The 21708-nt window shown below is 41.8% G+C and overlaps 1 protein-coding gene across 2 annotated transcripts; it reads right to left on the bottom strand.

Moving 5' to 3' along the window:
- Positions 1-1723: 1723 nt before the first annotated feature.
- Positions 1724-19545, bottom strand: hook2 (hook microtubule-tethering protein 2). 2 transcript variants are annotated; one of them, XM_084072809.1, is made up of 22 exons: positions 19367-19545; positions 17917-17999; positions 17093-17165; positions 16433-16483; positions 16157-16289; positions 15403-15470; positions 15081-15146; positions 14798-14878; positions 13278-13441; positions 12558-12698; positions 10593-10794; positions 9684-9794; positions 9143-9230; positions 8923-8989; positions 8170-8307; positions 7068-7155; positions 6175-6209; positions 6000-6082; positions 5289-5392; positions 4669-4776; positions 4245-4316; positions 1724-4040 (listed from the first exon to the last, which is right to left on the bottom strand). In XM_084072809.1, exons 1-22 carry the CDS (start codon positions 19409-19411, stop codon positions 3912-3914), a joined length of 2130 nt encoding a protein of 709 aa, XP_083928935.1. In that variant the 5' UTR covers positions 19412-19545; the 3' UTR covers positions 1724-3911. The 2 variants fall into 2 exon arrangements, with proteins under 2 accessions (XP_083928935.1, XP_083928936.1); XM_084072810.1 differs by lacking the exon at positions 14798-14878.
- Positions 19546-21708: the final 2163 nt, after the last annotated feature.

A 21708-nucleotide genomic window follows, 5' to 3' on the forward strand; every position in this document is an offset into this window, starting at 1 on the left:
CATTGATTGTAATTATTTAATAAATAAATACAAATTTAATCCATTAAGACCCGAGACCGATTCTACATATATCTTCTAATATCTTCTAAATTCTAACAGTTGGTTATCAGTGGTACTCAAACTTTCAACTGTCAAAATTATATGTATTTGGCTGTGGACCCCCCCTCCCATCTCAAAATATTTTGTTCCAGGGACCCCCCAGAAGCAAAGATTTGAGTTACAAATGTTCGCTTTCAAAATATATTTTCAAAGATTTGCACAAATTTTCACAATAAAAAAAATCAGCAGATCTACAAGCTCATAGCACTCGGTGCCACGCGATGAGCTTGTATATCTGCTATTTTTCAATAGCCAAAGTATAAAATAATGATTATAACTCAAATCTAAGATGACACAGATGCGTTCCCGGATTAAATGGGATAAAGCTGGTTGTCTCCAGCATAGATGGTGCCACAGCCACAGCTGTCATCCTCCTGGCCAGCCTTCAACCACACCAGCTCTGGGTCCGTGTTTGTCAGCATTTTAGATTTGGGTTAACATGGGTTATAGTCAGGGGATATTAGCAGAATATTTTCCAATCTTGGAATAAATTCCTTACCAAAAGAAATCTTCACCAATGTGTTTGTAAAGGTGTCTAGTAACACATCTCACAAAGACTGAAATGCAGTTCCCCTAGGAGAATTTTTGACAGCTCCTTAAAGTTGGGGTACCCACCATAACCTTGGTTAAAAAAAAAAAAAAAAAAAAAAAAAAATCTGTTTTAAGTAGCATGTAAAGGGTCAAACTAGGGTGTTTTTATGATTCAGCCATAGCCATCCATTTCCAGGTATACTTTTTGTGTAAAAAGCCCATTGAGATTGGGCTGTTTTTAGCCCAAGGAGTGGTTTTGGTGCAAAACAAATGATTGCAATGGATTCAGAATCATAAAAACACCCTATTTTGACACCTCACATGCTACTTAAAACAGAATAAAATTTTGATTTTTTTGGGGGATTTTTTTTTAACCAAGGTCATGGTGGGTACCCCAACTTTAAGGAGCTGTCAAGTTCTCCTAGGGGGACTGCATTTCAGTCTTTGTGAGATGTGTTACTAGACACCTTTACAAACACATTGGTGAAGATTTTTTTTGGTAAGGATTTTTAAATCCCCTGACTATTAGTATATAGCCCTGGTACTGGGTGGGTGGCCTTAGTTTTCTTATCAGTTGGTTCCCTCTTTTTCTTCAGGTTATATAATTGGTTAGATACCTGTATGTAGTTTATGTCCAGGGGCCCACCCTGAGGTAAATTACCCATGTTTCAAATAAATTACAATAAATCACTGCAATTTGGAATTTAAACTTGCACCTGGTGACCCCTTGGCCGGGTCGTAACACCATGATACTGACCAGGACTGACATGATACTAACAAGATACTAACCATGCCTTTATTTTAAAAAGTAAAGAATTATGACCATATTCTTTTACCATGGTCAGTTTTGCCAGAAGAAAACACATTTTCCAAGCCCTTTTCATATAACAGATTTAGGGCTTTTAATTGAGAGTGAGTGTGAGAGAGAGATATATCAAACATTAAAACAAGAGTGTTTGTCCTCCTAAAGGCTTGGCAAATACGTTTTACAGAACATATAGGCAAAGGGGTTCAAAAGAGTTCATTGGTATAAAGTTGGTCAGATATTTTCTTTTAATCATGCGAGTCTGAAAACATGAGACCAGACACTGACTTATCTTATGTCCCCATTTATTTGTAGTGCAAAAAAGACAACAAAAGTCAGGACTACAAATCTACAACTTGTTCCAAACCCCTTTTTTGTATGCATGTATGCCATAATCTACAAGACCATAATGTTACATAACCATGAAGACGTCTAACCTTGAAACAAACATCAAAACCCCATAAAACCATGCAAATATAAGTACAGTGAAAACATAAAGACCTAAAAATACAATATAACCTTCTACTCTCAAACAAACAAACAAACAAACAAGAGCAGACTGGAACAATTAAGTGTACATGCATTGTAGTTTTTCAGTTTTGTACAGATCACGACATACGTATTCACAGGGGGTCAAGTACAAGTCACAAAAAAGCAGTTCTAATACAGTAGACATCACAGACTACTACAGTATAGCACATCTGGAGAAGGGGACAGCTGATTAATCATAAAATACGCTACATGTAGTGTCTATAGTACATAAGGTGCTGTCTATCACACAATCAAATTAGATATCAGGCCAAAACTTGATTCACTCCCAATCCAACAATCACAAACCAAAACCCTGTTGGCTTTATCCACTTAAGCCCCATACACTTAGTCGTTTGGTGAATAGCTGAAAACAGCCGATCTAAAACTCAGAACGTGTTGCGATGCGACAGGTTGTGAGCTTGCATATTGGCAATTTTCAGAAATATATTTAAATTTTCTTTTAGTAATTTCTCCTATAAATGACATGCCCAAAATAGGGACACCAGAGCTCAAGTCAAGCACCAGGTCTAATCCAGTGTATTGCAAAGGAAACATTTTCCTCCAGTTCAACTGAGCAACTGCATATACGTATCACCAATGACTTCCACTGGGGGAAGTTTCAGTTTTTATGTTGAGCTGAGAATGAATACATGTTATTATGGAGAACAACAAGCTGAAGGCTGTTGCCTGTCAACAAAGATTGTAACGTAGATATTTAAATACATTAAAATCCGACAGCATAGAAAGTGGTGAGTGCAATTAGGCCCTACACACAACTATGGAAAAAAACAAAAAACTTTTCTAATCTTTGGGAGGAATAAAATAAATAAAAGTATTAAATTCATAGGGCCATCCGATATTTTATCATTACTTCAATGAGAGACATTGCTGGCAAAGTCTCTCAGTGTATATGGAATATGGAAAAATGTATTAGGTGTGATACAGTACCTGTATGGACACAATTTTCCATATTGGTTTATTTGACTCACCATATCTCTGAAAAGATAAATTCATGTGGTGAGGGGAGTTTAAGCTTAATTAACTAATTTCCAAACAGAATTGCGTTCTTTATGAGTACTAATTGTTATTTCAGAGTTGTTGTAATCACTGAGGGGGATATTCTGAGGTCTTTCTGTGAGGCACTGAAACAGAACCACTGTTTGTACAGTAAAGTGCTTTGGTGAATGCAGTGTAAATGATAAATGTGGAAAATTAAGGTGAGATTTAAGTGAATCAAACGGAAACAAGACAAAAGCCACTTCACATCTCATCTATATCTTCTTCCCATATTCTTAAGGTTCTTCAATTAGCAAAACATCAACCAGTGAGAAACCAAAAACAACCAAACAGTAGCTTTAAGGAAAAACTCCAAAAGAAATGGATTAAAAAAAGAAAAATGAGATTGTTACTGACTGAGGGGTCTTTGTTCCGTCTGTATGTGAGAGGTATTGGGTACATCTGTGTAGCTTCACAAGGCTCATTTCCTCACAGTTACACATTACAGTTTCTCTGTAATTCCAGCAAAAAGACGCAAGCAGTATTGGAACAGAGAACCCCAAGCACTGAGTCACACCATTCTATACCATAAAAGACATAAAAAGCTATATACAAAAAGGAAAAAGTCCAGACGTTTGAGAGGACATGGAACAAAGACATCATCTTCTTTACAAACTCTTCAGTTCCTTCCACAAAGTCGTTTCCTCTCAGTTCAAAAGGAAACCTTTGAGTTTTATAAAACAGCAGTAGTACCTCTGGTTCTCTGGGACTCCCAGAGGAAACAAAACTCATATTGTTGAGAGCCAGTAGGGGGCAGAAGTGGGAAACATTTGAGGCTTTCCTCAAAAAGGCATTAAGGCAAGGTGATTGGGAGTTGGACAGAAACTCTCCCTTCCAGCATATTCTTTTTCTTTACACTCTCACCCAGTCGTCCTCTGTTTATGGAGTCTTATCTGGGCTGGGGGCGTGTCAGACCTCTCCTGGCGTTGGTGGACTGTCTCTGCTGAGCCAGAAAGGACATGGCCTGGTTGGAGGAAGTCACACGCTCCCCGGCCACTTTCTGATGCAGGGCCATTCCCTGAAACAAGGAGTGGAGAGAGACGGACGTGTTCAGAATAATGCAACGCAGCGATGCGCAGGCAGGTGTCAAAACAACTGGCAAGATACCTCGTCCAGTGCAGAGCGTGCTTATTATATACATGGTCTTGCTAGTGTCGCTTTAACATCCATATATAAATATATACATATACACACACACACACACACACACACACACACTCACCATGTTGTACCAGGCACTAATGATGAGTTTCTCCTCTTGGTCATGTCTGGCCCTGCTCTTCTCATAGTCATGCTGAATAAACACACACAAACCAACAGGATATCATGCATGAAGGAGCCGTGCGAAATATCACCATTAAAACAATCCAATCAAACCTTTTAAAAGGAGCACTCTGGCGTTTTGCCAATCTGTATCAGTTGGGGTGAAAGCTTGTCATGAAATATGTGGCTGCATTTTCAACCCGTGATTGCAATTCTGGCATTACAAAGTTCCAGAGTATAGCTGGTGCTTTTTGTACGCACTTAATACAGTAAATAATTGGAGATAAGCTTGAAAAAATATATACTCCTTTAAAACACACACACACACACACACACACACACACACACACACACACACACACACACACACACGCACAGTGTACCTCTAAGTGGTGGATTCTCCTTTCTCGCTCCGTCAGCTGGTTCTTCAGGGCCTGAATGTCAGGACTCAGCTTAGGGGGCTGCTGTTTGGGGTCCAAAGTTTTGATCACCTGTACAGAGGAAAGACAACATCTTCAATGACGTACAACATATTTTCTTTGTTAAAAGGTTAAAGTTCTGATAGTAATCATTGCTACAGAGCGTTTGTTCGGTCACAGGGGTATCTCCAGCTCTTTAGTAAACAGAATAAAGTACATGTTCAGGTAGGTGAATTTAAACCAATCTGGAGAGAGCACTGAAAATGCATTTTCTGTTTAATAAAGAGCTGGAGAGACATGGGAGACTCCTTTTACTGAACAAACACTCTATAGCAATGAGTACTATCAGAATATAGAGCTATTTAACACTTATTTAACCAAAGTAAATCACTTACCCTACCTTTAAGTCTAGGTATTAGTCAGACCTGCCATGGATGGATATCTAAATATTGTGCACCATGTTGTATAAAACTACTACTACTGGTCAATGTTGAATACTGGATGATCCTTCAGAATAAGAGTAGGTTGGGAACAAACATTTAATTACATGGAACTAAAAACAGGATTAGTCCAGGACGACCCACCGTCTTGGCCTTCTCCATGTAGCGCTTGTAACGGTCCTCCATGTGCTTCATGTCCTCGTCTTTCTTCTTCAAGATCTCCTGGAGCTCATCAATCTTCTTTGCCACTGAGATGAGAGGAGAAGGAGCGACAGACAGACAGACAGAGAGAGAGAGGAAGAAAGAGAGTCGGGAGGGGGGGGAGAGACAAGACAACAAATCAGACGAGCAACAAATCAGTATCAATTTATTCTACTTGACTTATTAGAAGCTGTGCAGAAATTTGCATTGGTGAATTGACACAATGACAGTTGGTAGTCGGTTTCAAACTGACTACATTAACAGTGAATGTTTCAACTCCTATGAACTTCTGTTCCCCTCATTGGATCATTCCAATGTGGGCATCACTCCACAGAGGAGTGATACCTTGCTATAAGTGTTTGCTTAAGTTTATGATGATGAGAAAAAAGTACAATTGTAGACATCTCTAGTATTGTTAGCCAGCTATTGTTAGCCAATGTTAAAGTCAACTGGTTGATGATAGCTAAAGTAGATAGCCTATGTTAACTACAAGTTAACATTAACCAACCAACAGCTGAACCTGTGTGTCTCAGGGTTTTGGCTCATCTCCTAACATACACATATGGGTGTTTGGATGAAACCATAAGCAGTAGGAGGATGGAGATGTTAAATGTGAACAGAAGCTGCTTAGAGACAGCTCTGGGGATTCCTTACTGTTGCCGTCCACTTTGGGTTCTAGGTCATCAATAACCTCCCTCTTCTTCTGGAGGTCGGAGTGGGCCTCGTGGAGCTTCTCCCTGGAAGGACCACAGAAGGAGAACATTGTGCTTCTCATGGATCATACAGGTTGTTTTTAACGGATGGTATAAGCAGGCTGTACAGTACTTACAAGTGCTCCTCCAGCTTTTTCTTCAATAAGGATGACTAAAAAAAATGAAAAGAGAATAATTTACCAATACATGAAAATGTGGGTCATATGCTGTACTGGAATGAAATCAAGTGCATGCACGTGCACCAACTACAAAAACGCAAGCTGTCAAGAGTCAAATCATAGACCAGGTGCACCGAGGGTGGGCCGTACTTACGATGGCCTGATTTTGGCAGTGTCGGCCGATGGGGAGGGGGGCAGGCGGAGAGAGACAGACAGACAGAGAGGGGCAGGCGTTAACGATGAATCACCACAGCAAACATGGGTTACATATCCCACACAAGAGCACCCAGAGTAGGAGGAGAGCTGCATTGCAATCCTTGAGGACCAAGAGCTTTCAGCGAAAAGGCCTGCTGTTCAATGTATACAGTGGCAACAGGATTTACTGTGCCAGCTGAAATGTATATATTTTCCATATATATTGATTTTCATTAATCATTACTCAGGTTCGTATTAGGTTATTATAAGCACCAAATATATGTATGAAGAAGCACCAGTTATTAACTGTGAATACCGGTTGATGTAACCCTTTGATTTTCAAGGATTGCAAAAGCATCACAGAACATTTCACCTACATGTCACCTACAGTACTTGGAGACCATGCATCCATGTGCATCACTGACTTGTACATGAGTGCAAACAAATATTAGGCACAGCATCCTAAACATGATTTGAGTCTAATGGGTGATACCAACGTGGGGTCATTGATCACCAGGCTCGAGGTCAGTTTAGTTTTTTCCTAGTATCGCTACCAGCAATATTCTACCAGCTTGATTTTAGAGAATACTGTGGCCAGTGATTAAAGGACTGCGTTTGGGGTTCAGGTCAGCCGGTTCATCCCTCCCTCCACTCACATCCTCCGTCTTGCTGCCCTGCTCCTGAAGAGCCTTCTGGAGCTCCTCCACCTGGGCTCGCAGCTCCGTCATCTGCTGCTGGTTCAACCTGGATGACAAGACAAGGCTTGTGAATGTGTGCGTACGTGAGAGTCGTAGAGGATAAAAGACAAACACAAACAGAAGGGAGCCAGGGAAAACCGTGACAAGTAAAGATAATGTGCAAGGTAGATGGGGGGTGGGGCGTGAAAGAGAGGGATTATAGGAGAGAGGGAAAAGAAAGATATCCTGTTGGAAACTGAGGCAGAGGTCATATAATCCTTGTACATCTGCTGCAGGGCGATGTTCATCTATTTCACAGCATCTCTCCATTCCTCCCGTTTCTGCTGCTCAAAATGCCTCCCACACCATGGGCTTGTGTGCAACATGCATGCACGTACACAGTCCACCCACATGTCCACATGCCCACAGGCATGTGCTGTAAACACACACACGAAACCAAGGGACAATCTGGCCTTCTGCTGTACGTCCTCCCATTGCAGCCCACACACAGATACACACACAGTCCAGAGGGTGAGCTGACATTTAAGCTCGAGCACTTCTACCATCATCAGCCAAATGTGAGAAATTAACAAGCCACAACCAGGTCTTAATGTTCGGGGACACGTGCGCTCTCTCGCGCCCACACGACAATGTGCTGACCTACAAAAAGAAAAAAGCAACAACACCCAACATGATAATTAACCCATTAAGACCTGGAACTGTCATTTTTAGATTTGAGCTAAAAAGCATTATTTTACACTTTGGGCTATTTTTGAAAAATCGTGAAAATGTGTGAAAATCTTTGAATAATATATTTTTAAAGCGAACATTTTTAACTCAAATCTTTGCTTCTGGGGGGTCCCTGGAACAACATATTTTGATGGGGGTCCACGGCCAAATACATATCATTTTGGGAGTCCTTGACATGAAAAAGATTGAGCAACACTGATATAGAAACACACGTTTTTCAGAAAACTGTTGGTATTTAGGAGACATGTAGAATCGGCTTCAGGTCTCAATGGGTTAAACAACGGTACCCATCCTAACAACCAGCAGCAGCAGCAGCTGCACTCGTCTCTACCTGTTCTGGGTTTCCAGTGCGTTCTCGTTCCGCTGGGCTTCCTCCAGCTGGACCTGCGCCTGGGCCAGCCTCTCTCGGTAGGTCACCTCCTGGACGCACAGCATCTTGTTCTCACTCTGCAGACGCACCACCGTCTCCCTGTGGATGAAGAGACGCACACAACCGGATGATGAGGAAGAAAGAGAGAGGAAACATTTGGGGGGGAAAAACAATAACACAAGAAACTGAATTTATGCTCTGTCGTACGACTCATGCGCTGAACATAGTAGATCTACAAGCCACAGCGTGTCAAATTGCAGGCATGTAGATCTATTTTTTTATTTTTGACACCGGCGAGCAAGTATAAATCAGGTACAACGCATGAGAAAAGGGAACCAGGAGCAGTGGGAGGTTGAGGTTGGATGGCCAAAAGGCAATAGGGTCTGCGTTGTGTTGAGCTGAGCCCCACCCCCCCTTCTCCGGGGCCAAAAACATAGCAGTGCCATTTGTCTCTATTTTCGGAGCCAATTGCGCATTCTCGTTCTAAAAATAATCTGCAGTGCCAGTGCCGTCACATCGAAGCAATTTGTCACACAGACTACAGAATAAATGAATATATAGGCCAGGAGTGGGTGAGTGATTTCGACATCTTGTTTCTATTATAGGCATCGCGATGGAGAAATCTCATTGGTCATGCCTAATGCCACCATGCTGTTTGCCGTTGTACAACGTAGAGGCACGAATACACACTGAAAAATTACTAGGGAGACGTACTTGAACTCTGTGGGCATCATCTCTGCCGCTAGATTTCCTGCAGTACCGGCGTTATCACACTTGCTTCCTGCGGAGAGGAAAACAGACGAGTTGTCAGATTGGCTGCTGTTGGGACTGAACTGAGAAGCCAAAGTTCAGTTAGGAGACGAGCAATGTGCAAAATCACTTCAAAGTTGTGACTTCAAAGTTGATGTGGTTGTTTCTGTCCATAATGGCTGACCTGCTTCACCAAGACACTGCTGTTGGACCTGTGCACACCTCAGTTCATCATTGGTCTCACGAAGGGTTTCCCTCTCTGAGATCAAACGCTGGAAAAAAACAACACATCATGACGCACTTACATCAGCTTTGACATTTCTATCTTACTGTGTCATTTCTATCTTACAGATCTATTCTGCACAGCATCAACGCAACTTCCTTGGGCGTCTCTTCCTGTACTTCTGCTTAGACCCTTTCAGTAGCGGTTCTCACATAGTAGTCATAAGTAAATGTTGGCCTGTGGTAAAAACTTTTTTAACCAATATCAACCTGGGGTCCTTATTTTGGGCACATCATTATAGGCAAAAAAAAATAAGTTTTCCGAAAATGTCAGAAATGCTTAAAAAAAAATGAAACAAGCTATTAACATATTGGACTACTCAAATCCATGCAGATGTCCAGTACTGATGAAGTATAGCTGTTAAGTGCTTGATATTTTGTGACTCTCAGCGTCCCTTAATCGTTCCCCGTCAAGTGAGTCATCACACAGTTGACCAACTCACCTCTTTCTCCTTTAACAAGGCATTGTGCTTGTCGAGAACATTCTTGAACTCAAACTGCCACTTCTCGGCTTTCATGGCCTCTGCAGAGTGCTTGGTATGAAGGTCGTGTACCTGTGAGTGAAGCCAATTATGAATTAAATAAATACAACTTGCTAAATACCTAGAGTCGGGGGGAAAAAAACTACATTTCACCCACTTCTTTATTTACATATAAACCTATAGTGTGACAAAGTTGATTCTTACACCTCTGCACAAGTGTCTCACTGTCTTTCTTAGACACTCATACAGTAAATGATGAATCGGTTGCAATAACTTCAATAATTCTCCTTCTTTCCCTCTGTTCCTCCCTCCAGCCAAGAAAAGAACAAACAGACTACTAGAAGCATTGCACAGTGGAGTGCATACTGTATATCTGCCAATTGTCAAGATATATCATTCACAGAGATGAGCGATTATGTACTTTGGCCTTAATTCTGACCTTGACCGTTAACAAAGTTAAATATCTCTTGGGACAGCCTATTGATCACTCCCAACTTTCACGGAAATCTACCCAAATTTAGCTTGATTGTGAGCTTGACCTTTTTAGCCCAATAGTGAACATTTCTCCTGGGCAGCCTATTGATCATTCCCACCAAGTTTCCGGACTTTTGACACTCAAAACTTAATCACCGTTAGGGGCAGCCTACTCACTCAAGTTTCATGAATATCTGCCATCCATTCTTCAGTTATTTTGTTAACAGACAACCAAACACAATGGGGTGAAAACATAACCCAGATCTAACTCCATTGGCAAAGGTAATAATGTCCACAAAAGCACCTTTGGCTTCACTGTGGTGGCATTGAAATATATAGTACAATGATATAATACACATGTCCATATATAACAAAAACATGTACAAAAGTGCCCACCTGTCTCTTGTAGGTGTCCAGCTGGCTGCGCACAGCGTTTGCCCTGCGTAGCTCCTCCTCCAGCTCACACGTGCGCTGCATGAACACTGTATTGCGCTCCTCCAGGAGGCGCACTTGCCTGCGTAGGTCTCCCAGGTCCTCCAGCTTGCGCTTGTATGTCTCCACCAGCGCCTCCAGCCGGCTCACCCGGTCCGACGAGTGCCTGGAGGGAGAGACCATGGAGAGACATTAACAGAGATAGAGAGCGAGAGCGTGGGAGGTGTTGCATTTGACTGGTAGTTAAATAGAACGTCTCCTCTGGGATTTGTCCTCTTCTTAAACAATAATATTAGCTAAGCTGGCTGTAAGTCAATATCTATACACAAAATCCAACGTATCAACACGGATCATTGTGACGTACAGTACACAGTGAGAAGTCAGAAATATGGGCTGACACAGTATACAGGTAAATCCCCAGCTGTTGCTACAGGCATGATGGCAGTCTAGTATTCCTTGTGGGATGCCATTTATACAAGTGTGTTGGAGCAAGAATGCTGATCCGCTATTATTGATTAAGGCGTTGAATTAACCATTAACATTCATTATCATTATAAAAGCAATAACTGAGCCTTATATTTCCCCCCTGGGCGTCCACGGACCCCCTCGCGGAACCCCTGGGAGCCTTGGGAGCCGCTCGAAACATCGCCCTTCAGACCCCATATAGATCCACCGTCTTGCTCCCTGTGGCTTTTGTTTTTTCATGAACCTGCTTGCTTGTTTCTGGCGCTTGTTTTGGTTTTTTGTTTTTCCAACCTGGCATCCTGACTGACTGGCGAGTCGGTTCGGGTGACTGTTAGAGGCGCGTAGGCGCTGCCGCGGGTAACTAATAGTGTATTGTTTAGGGTGTGCATGCCACAAAAATGAAGGACGTATTAGCGTGAGTGTGGTGGGACAGAGACATGAGCAAAGGTTAGGAAGAGCGGGGGTTGAAGCGAAGGGCTCGCGTCTGTTGTTGTGGAGCTGGAGAGATTTCAATGGCGGCCGCGTCGTGTTGGCTCGGGGTGCTTTGGTTTCGGTCGGCGGTGCCCACGCTAAAGGGAACGAAAGGGTGTCCCTGTAATGTGGTCAGTTTGTGCTGGGAGCAATTAATTATGCTCCGAGGAGGCACATGTGTAGTGAGCAATGAAAAGTAGCCTACGCCACCCGTTGTGGCTCGTCTTGTAGTGACATGTGATATGTTGTTGTTGTGTTTAGTCCGAAACAATGAAATTAGTGGCGAGGGGAAATGAATGCGGACGGAAGCTGGGACTTTTGTCTAATGTATGATAGGATACAGTACACAAGTATTGTTTTTTGCATGCCAGGCATTAAATCTGTGCGCAAAAGTAATTGAGATCACCATACTAGATCACTATTCTCAATATGAGAGGCTGTGTGCGAACCCCGACCGCTGAGTATGATGCAATAGCAAAATGGCCGCTGTGGGAATATGGTCAGTTGGACCAAAGGTGGTTAATTTATGAAGATCCGCCATCCCAATTGTAGCCAATAGACGCGAAATGGTACACCAATTCTACAAATGGTCTCCTAAGTGGGCATCATCCCGTGGGCTCCAGCGTCTGACAGAAAATCTCACGAACGTCCTGTGTTTACTGGTGCTAGATCCCACGAGAGTGTGTTAGTCGAACAGAGAAAGGTTGATAATAAAGTTGATTTTCTCCCGATTCGTCTCTCTGAAAAAAGCCATTTCAGTATAAAAATCTTGGGAGGATGGTGTAGCTTGTGACGATCGGGTCCAATATTTTGTTCAGTGACCATGGGGCTAAAGAATGGTTCAGAAGCGGAACCAACGGTGTTCACGTTCACTGAATTGGGATTAATACCCGCTTCCAGTCTCCTAAAAAAGGCGTCCGCCTACTTCACGCAGATACGGGAAGTAAACCAGAGATGGCAAGTCTTGCTATTCCTGTCTTGGGTTGGACTCACCTGAGGATGTCCATTTCGTCTTTGAGGGTCTGGGCTTCCTGAGCGAGGCTGGTTAGCTCTTCGTTACGGTGGCGCAGCTCACACACCTCGCGCTCCAGAATGTCCCCTCGTACCCGCACATCATCCCGGTTGGTCTCCAGTCTGAGGAAACACCCCGTCAATGCATTGCAATGACTTCTAAATAACCGTCTAACTTAATTTCCAAGACCAGAAGAAACTAATTTTCTGAGAGCTAGCACTGAAAATATGCATTGTACTGCAACACTAGTTAATGTGCGGCTTGAACTTCACACCCATGATTCTGTGTCCATTACATTTTTTTTATGACTTTCAAAACCTTACTTCCAAAACTTCCCATAACTGTTCCAGGGCCTGTAAAATGCATTTCCAATTTGACTGACTTTTCTATGCCTGTGAGAACCCTTTATGAAGCAACAGATTATGTAACCTTACAGTAGGTCCACTGTAAGATACAAGTTATTAGATGACTACATTCAGTTTTTGTGAACTTCTTATATGCCAGAAAATATCAAGTCAATGTAAATTCGTCTGCATGTCATTGCAGAGTCATAGAAAGTGCGCATATCCATATCCTCTAGCATTTACCCACACTTTATCTACATTTGTATCTTGCCACACGTATTTCCCAATGTACATTACACACAGTCTGAGGCCCCCTGTGAGTACTGTACGTCTCGCCCTAAAAAGTCTATTAATGACCTGTAATTCTCCTCCTGAAGTTGCTCCATCTGGCTCTGAAGCAGCAGGAGCTTCTTGCCCGTGATGGCAGTGGTGCCGTCCAGGGAGTCCGAGCGAGTGAGTCTCTCCTTCAGCGAGCGTGTCTCGACCTGCAGGGATGACCTCTCCTCCAGGGCTAGTGACAACTGAGCAGATAAGACGACAAGAAGCCACAGAAGAGGAGAGGAAGACAGGGTGAGAGAGGTGTAAAGCAAGTGCTGAGGGGTGGGGACAGATTTAGCAGCTAGGAGACGGCAAACGCACAGAGTGGCACAAAACAAAAAGAGAAAGAAAGACGGGGCAAGGTGCAGATGAAGAACAAACAGATCCTCGAAGTTGGAAAAGTATAAAGTGCCGTGTCTTGACAAAGAGGCTCGCACATTTCTTCAGAACACTGAACTTGGTCAGGCAAAAAGAAACCTCACGCGTCCTACAGAAAATGCTGAACAGCAAACTGACAGGTTACGTTCACAAGAGAAGAGAGAGAGAAACTTACAGCGACAAATTCATCACTTTGTACATAAGACGCATTCAGAAAATACATGCATCAGATGTTTTTTGCCAGTTCACATGCGCAAATTGTCAAAGGCCGGTTAGTCAGCTGGTATGCTGTGGTCTCAGGCAGATGGAACATTGTCAATGGTGCAGTTGTTAGCATTCCCCTGAGGTCAGGACGATGCCATTGCAGCATAGATGGGAGGAACACACACACTGTACTAAAGGTCCATTTAGGACCCCCAATGACACTGGTTAAAGTTACAAGGTTGTAGAACATTCCATTATGAATGTAGGTGGATGATGTAGGCTGAACTGACTGAGGTGGAGAGATTTAGATGGACAGAGGATGTTGAGTGAGCTCTGTGATTGCGGATGGGCTTCGATACATGTTGCGGTCACATGTGAGGTTGCAGTTAGGCAAGCTGTCATTCATATTACAAAAAGGTGAGTATATACTTACCAGCAGGCCATCTCTCCTGTTTGAGTACAGCAATACCCTTCACTGAACTTTAAGGACAGATTGCATGCTTTAGGACCAGTCCAAGTTAATCGCATTACAAAAACAACACAAATTGCTAATTTTTAACATGTGCTCCAAGTGAAAGAACAAATAGGTGGGTTGAGCGCAATATTGATGTTTATTTATTAGTGACTCATGTGACCCCATGCTCCCAAGAGAAGTGAGTCAGTTCAATGTCATCGAGTCAGTTCAATGTCATCATGATGTTAGAAAACTATCAATAACATCCCTTATCAGTCGGGGGCACAAAAATAAGCATGGTTAACACAACACACTGTCATAGCAAAACAAACCCATCTCAGCAAAGCTAAGCAATATGGGCCAGAGCACAGTCCTGCAGGCACACACACACACACATTAACTAGCATGCAGAGAGACACACTACAGCAAAACTAGGCCTCTAAACTATTTGAAGTACTGTGGACTGCCGAGTGGCTGATGTCATCATTATTCCCAAAGCATGTTTGACATTCCCCGTGCTCACCTGATGCTCAAGGTCTCGACAGCGCTGGCTCATGTCCTCCTTTTCGCCAGCCTCCTCACTCAGAAAGTAATATTTCCTGGACTGCAGAAGTGACATGACATGAGAGACAGTGGAGTTATCCACAGTAGGCATAGCAAGGAGGGAGTGAACAGGAGTGAAAGGAAGAGACGGAGGACAACAAAAGACAGGCGTAAGTGATATGCCGAGCGGTGTACACCGGAGGGCTGCAAAAGTGTTATGTGTTGAGAAAAATGACTGGGTGGAAAAAGAGAGCAGGTTTCACCTGGTAGTCGAAGTCCCCGTAGGTCTCCGGACTTCCTGGTTCGGAGGAAGGCTCTTTGGATAAGAGCTGTAATGGTAACACACACACACACGAAAACAGCGGGTTCAAACAGGATCACACGATCAGTGTTACTGTCAGACAATAGGTGATCTATTGCATGTTTATGAGCATAAGCACTGAAGAATATCGTTTGCTAGACACAGAGAGCGGAGACACAAGGACTTGGCCCTGTGCTTATAGGATAGGATTTATTTTCATATGAATTAACCGTGACTAAAAGTGTGACAGAGAGAGAGAGTATAATGGAAAGAGGCTCGCTCACCTCCTGAATTGCTGTCATGACGACGTGCTGGACGGATTCCTCCAGAGTCATTATCTGCTGGATTTGCTCTGTGTGGAATAGAGGACAATAGAGAGAGGTTAGGACACAGCCAAACCCACATTTGATAGAAAGAGATACACCAGTGAGGCTTCCTATTCCAAATAAACCGCTTGTTGAACAACCCCTTTTTACTGTGTTTGAATATACTTTCTTCACATTATCGATACAAAATTCATATAGGATTGTAAAAATCCATGTAATCAATAAACAGGGCTCTACTCTTGATTATGTATTTTGTTGACCACGATAACTAGGCTTTTTCAGATACAGTATGAAACTTTCCCACAAGTCATATGATTTTGAAGGAGGTCGGGCAGTAATCCCCCCCATCTTAAATCACACGGATGGCTGCCTCTTGCCAGACAGACTTTAAAGGAATTTAAAGTCTCTGTCCATGTCCCATTATATATCCTCAGAAAAATAAATGTGACGCTATTGTTAATCAAAATCTGTTTAACCTCGTTAAACGTGTTTTGTACGGCTATTTTTGGCAAATCTTGAGAAGAATTGTGAAAAATTTGGAATAATTTAGAACATTTCTAACAACACAAATCTTCTCTTATGGGGGTCCCTGGCACAAAATCTTATCAGATGGGGGTAAATACATATCTATTTGGGGGTCCTGACTCCTTGACATAAAAATGTTTGAGAACCACTGCTTTAAAGGGCCTGACAGGCCTTGCCCTCTAAGCACCTTGCTTCTTTTCACAGCTGACAGCGCAGCCCAGCACCAGCTGTACCAGTTTTCCCAGCTCCGTTACATCTCCCATCTCGCCAATCAGGTTCACGTCTGGTAAGTGCTCATCCGATACCTGGTGACCGAGCACCTATCAGTGACAAGAGGAAGAGAGGGAAGACATTAGGACACTGGGTGCCGGGACTAGATTAAAAGCAGTCAGTACAATGGAAAGGAATAGGGGGTTGAGGGGAATTCCAACAGTAGAAATATGAGATATTCTAATCCTCTTACATCATGGTAATACTCCAGCATGCTCTGAAGAATCTTCTTCAAGTTGCTGACCTGAAATTAGTCATGTCCATTAGTACATAACATTTTCACCACTTAAAAACATAAATTACAGTTCTATAGACTTCGTCATACTACAAAGAGAACAAAAGAGGATCATCTATTCTACAAGCTCAGAGATCGTAGATTTGCCATTATAACAGAATTACAAAATATATATATATATATTTTGTAATCTTTTGAAAATCTGCCCCAAATAGGGACGCCAGAGCTCCATCTAAACAAATTCTACCGGAGCATCAAATCACACACAACCCATCTCAGTAACAGTTTCTTTCTGTAGGTAGTATGCACATTGTTGCAGTAGAATACGTAATGTTATCGTGTACTGTATACTGTGTATATAATGTTGAGTACGAGTGCATTATGTACACAATCTATGTATATCTGTAGTATTTCTTTGTTGGTTTCAGGATGTGTTTGTGTTAAGGCAGAGAGAGCCAGAGCATAAGTATTTCATTGCATTACTATAAACATGACAATAAAGTTTAACTTTATTGTCTAACTGGACAAAAAAAAAAGTTATTTGCTGTGATACATGGTCACTCCAGGTTGCCGTAGTGACTACTCCGTTATATCCTATCCTACCGTTTCACAAATTACCTTGAGGCGCCAGTTGGCCCCGCTCTCCTCCTTGATCATTCCCAGCCATGTCTTATTAAACCAAGAGGGGTCTCTGTTAATGAGAGCACAGGAAACAGCATTGATGAAGAGGATCTCTGGACATCTACAGTAGATATAGGACTCACAGGGGGCTACAGGGTGATAGATACAGAAGTTTGCTTCCATTCCACTGAGCCCAGTGGCATTTCTTTAGGACAGGTCATCATTATCATCTTTCTCATATGGCACACATGGGAATAATGAGATTGGTGTGAAGTTGAACGCACTCAAACGTGAAGAGCGCTGTACTCCAAACTAAACTGACCTTCAGATAAAGGAACATTTTGTTTCCTTCAAAACCAGCTGGGTCAATTCTCATTCTTATATGTGTACTGAGAGTTAAAAAAAGAAAAGAAAACGCCAACACAAAGTATAAAGGTCATTGAGGCTTGGACATGGACATGGATATTTGCATAACACGGTACCCATTTGCACAAATTCATCTATAGCGGGGGCTAGGCTTTAAGTACAGTAGTAGGCCAATCCATTCAAATGTGAGGACTATAAATGCAAAGCGCACAAATCCTTCATGAATACATTTTAAAATCTTTCCTGATTTTTGTTTTCCATAGATAATACTATTGAGTAATTCAAACTTCTAAATCCCATAGATAACCAACTTACAGCAAACAGACTTGGTATGGTAACTGTTAGTTCATTGTAAGCCTGTGTTTTGACTTTGTGAGGCTTTGCTCTGGACAATACAAGCACGAACACAATGATACAATAATGAACTTTTTAACAGGCATAAATTGTTCCCTTACATTCTGTGTAGAACATGTGCAACAGCCACTCCACTGGTTAGATCATTCTTGCTGGTACAGGAAGGCACCTGGAACGTTTGCAGCTGGAGAAATGGAGAAGGTAGATAAAAGGAATACGAGATTTTAACCCCATTAGGCCTATATATAGTATATGACACATTAGTTTAGTTGCAACCCAGGAGTCAGGACAGATAGCTACCTAGTGTTCATATGCAGCCACCAAGTACTAGTCCCTCAGAGCACTGTCTTAATAGGAATTAGTCTTACATAAAAAAGGTTAAAAGTTCAAAACAAGAGCTTTAATCAAAAGGTGATTAGACGCCTGTGGTAGAGAAAACACCTAATCCTAAGGTCAGAAGTTAACATGAGTCAATTGAAGGGCTTTGGACAAAATCTCTTCCAATCTTCTTAATGACTAAACAACAGTTTCTAAGCAGTCAAAGCTGGATAATGCTTTTATATGATGGTATATTATGGCCAGTGTTTTTCAGATGCTGCAATAATACTAGTACGTCTGCAAAGTGTGCATAATAATAATACGCATTGAACAGAACGTCCACAGTTTAAAAGTAGAGTCTGTGTTTAACAGTTAGGTTATTTATTCAGTGCTCACTGCAAACAGGTGGATTTGGTCTGAACTCGAGGTATGTTGGGCAAACAATTGCATAATAAGTCATAATATTACATTATAAATGAGTCACTCCACTTGAACTGAACTGTGTTGTGTCTGTATACTGACAAATGTACTGATATTGCGGCAATTTTGTGTCCAGAAATAAGAAAAACAAACTGAAGTAAAGCAAATTTCATGCACTGTTGGCCAACTATACACACACCCCGGCTTAATGACAGTCGACTTTACACGCAACTAGTCAAAGTTACAGGTATATATTCAATATTTTAAGTCATGTAATGCACTTTAACACATTATTTGATGGTATTTCTCCACCATCTCTGCTGACATCTGCAGTCACTATTAGCCAGCTAGCTTCGCTAGCAGTGTTGCCAGACTCTGCGAGAGAAACAAGCAACCAGGTCTATGAAAATAGCAGATCTACAAGCTCACACCGTTGTGAGCTTGTATCTTGGTTGCCAATCTCAAAACAAAAAGGGGGGAAATAATCTTGAAGTACAAAAAAGGTCATTTTGGAACATTTTTACAACACAAATCCCTGGCACGTTTTTTTCAGATGAGGGGGGGCTCGGTCTGTGTATTAAATACATATTAATATGGGGGTGCTTGCCGTGAAAATGTTTGAGAACCACTGGTTTTAAACAACAATAGGAAACAAGCCCAAAACAAGCAACTTACACTTTAGAAACAAGCCCAAAAACCCGCAACCACCAACTAGCAATATACAAGCAACTTTACAAAAAGAAAAGCCCAAAGTCGCTTATAATAAGCGGACATGGCAACACTGTTTGCTAGCTATAGCCACGTCAAACTTACCCAGTTTAGCAGTGAGTCGCAGAGCTCTGCTTTGTCCAAACTCATCTTGTTGTGTCCGCTGATAACCAGCGGTTATAAGCCTTTTCTCAAGCCTTTTGGACACTATTTTGTTAGTTATTGTATTATGAGCCTCGACTTTCCACGTCAGACTGGACTATGGCCGCCTCCTGTAATGTTTGGTCTTTGACTTTGCTTTTTTGAACTGTCCCCGTGCGAGTCTCCGTAGAGCGTTGCATGGCAACGGATTTAGTAGGGACACAAGTAGCAGTGGTGGAAAAAGTAGTCAAATTATTTAACCTAATCAATACCGCAATGCAGAAATATACTCTGTTACAAGTAAAAGTCCGGTAATCAAAGTTTACTTGAGTAAAAGTACAAAAGTATTGGCTATTTGGCAAACAGCCAAAGTTTAAATAGGGCTGAATTGGTTGACGTATGTTTTGTTATTAGCCATGGTCCACATGGTATGACAGTCATGTTTCAGGGTAGCCATGGTTCACATGTTTCAGGGCTAGTTTCAGGGCTAGTTTTGTAATAATAATCAAAATCTACAAAGTAACTATGTAACTAAAGTTTTCAAATAATTGAAGTGGACTAAAAGTACAATATTTGCCTCTGAGATGTAGTGGAGTAGAAGTAAAAGTATTGCAAATTGGAAATACTTTAGTAAAGTAAAGATACCTCAAAATGTTATTAAGTACAGTGCTTGAGTAGTAAATGTACTTAGTTAGGCCTACTCTACACCACTGGACACAAGTCGCTCTGCAACTTTTCTGGTCACCCATGTCCTTCAGTACAGAGACGAACAACATGATGAAAACGTTTTTGATGGAAAGGACATCGAGAAACATTTGTGGAGATGGAAAACATACTTTCTGCTGGCTGAATAATCTAATGAAGACTAAGTGAAGAACACAATGCTGGGTAAGACTTGTTGAACTCTATTTTGATTGATTGATTGATTGATGTACTTTATTTAGTAAGACATGAGAACAGTACATGACAGTACATAACAGTACATGGAAGTACAAATTCGCAATACAAGGTCTACTAAACTGGATAGCTCAGTTAAGCACGTAGCTTGTTTAAGATGAGATCCCCATGTACACAAATCATGTTGACATATAAGAGACAGACAGATATACACACTACTACATAGAATGTCATACAATCAGTTTACAGGTTACTGGTATGAAGAGTGAAAAATATGTACAAAAGAAGAAAGAGAGAGGGGGGGGGGGGGGTAGGGGTTAGGTTAGGACATGGGGTAGGTTAGGACTTGGACAGGGGCCATTTTTGAATTGCAGCCTCCTGAAGGTGTATCTTTAGGGCATTTTTGAAAGTGAGTAGGGTTTTACACTCCTTTACTCCTTTTGGTAGGGCATTCCACATTTTTGATGAATAGCATGAGAACGAGTTCATTCCCTTTGTTGTGCCAAATCTGGGTTGAACATGGTTTGTGGAGCTGCCTCTGGTGTTATGATCATGGACTTGATTAACATTTTGGAAGTATTTTGACAAATACAGGGGGATCCCAATGTTGTGGTGTATCTTGAAGACCAGGCCCATAGCAAGTTGCTGTACTCTGTCCTCAACCCTAAGCCATCCAATCGTAGCAAAATGGGCATGGGTTAGATGGGTTTTGTAATTGAGGCCAAGAAGTAGCCTTACAAGTTTGTTTTGGGATGTTTGGAGCCTTGTTTTTAAGGCCTTGGAGGTGTTGTGATACCATGAAGTGCATATTGTTCATGTTGTGTACAACTAAAAGACATAAATGACACTTACATTGAGTAAATACAGAAATACAGAAACAAAAGGAATGTCTCAGAAAATCTACTAATGGAAGACTTACTTTTTATCTTCCCTTTTTAATGGCAGGACTGTAGGAGCAGCCTAGTGATTCACATGTGTTTTTGTTTTGGCATGGATAGTTCACATTGTTACATCACCACTAGATGGCTCTAGTTGACAAATAGCCACTCAATATAGGGAGTATTGGATAGCCCAGTGGTTCTCAACCTGCCGGTCCCCACATGATTTTTGGGGGGTCCCCAGATGACAGTGTGAAGTGACAATTTCAGACAATTTTAATAACTCAAAAATAAGAAAGAAAGAAAAGAAAAAAGACCATTACTGCATCAAAACAACACACTTTACTATAAAAACTGGTCAAGAATTGTCAAATATAAGAAAGAGGCAGAAAATAGTTCAAATATGATTATTTTGGGGGGTCACAGACTGAAAAGGTTGAGAACCACTGGGATAGCCTACAGCCTCAGCAGACCTAAATGGTAAATGGTAAATGGTGCATTTATATAGCGCTTCTATCGGAAGCGCTTTAC

The sequence above is a fragment of the Gymnoscopelus microlampas genome (assembly GCF_963454915.1).
Source record: "Gymnoscopelus microlampas genome assembly, chromosome: 11".
Lineage (NCBI taxonomy): Eukaryota > Metazoa > Chordata > Actinopteri > Myctophiformes > Myctophidae > Gymnoscopelus > Gymnoscopelus microlampas.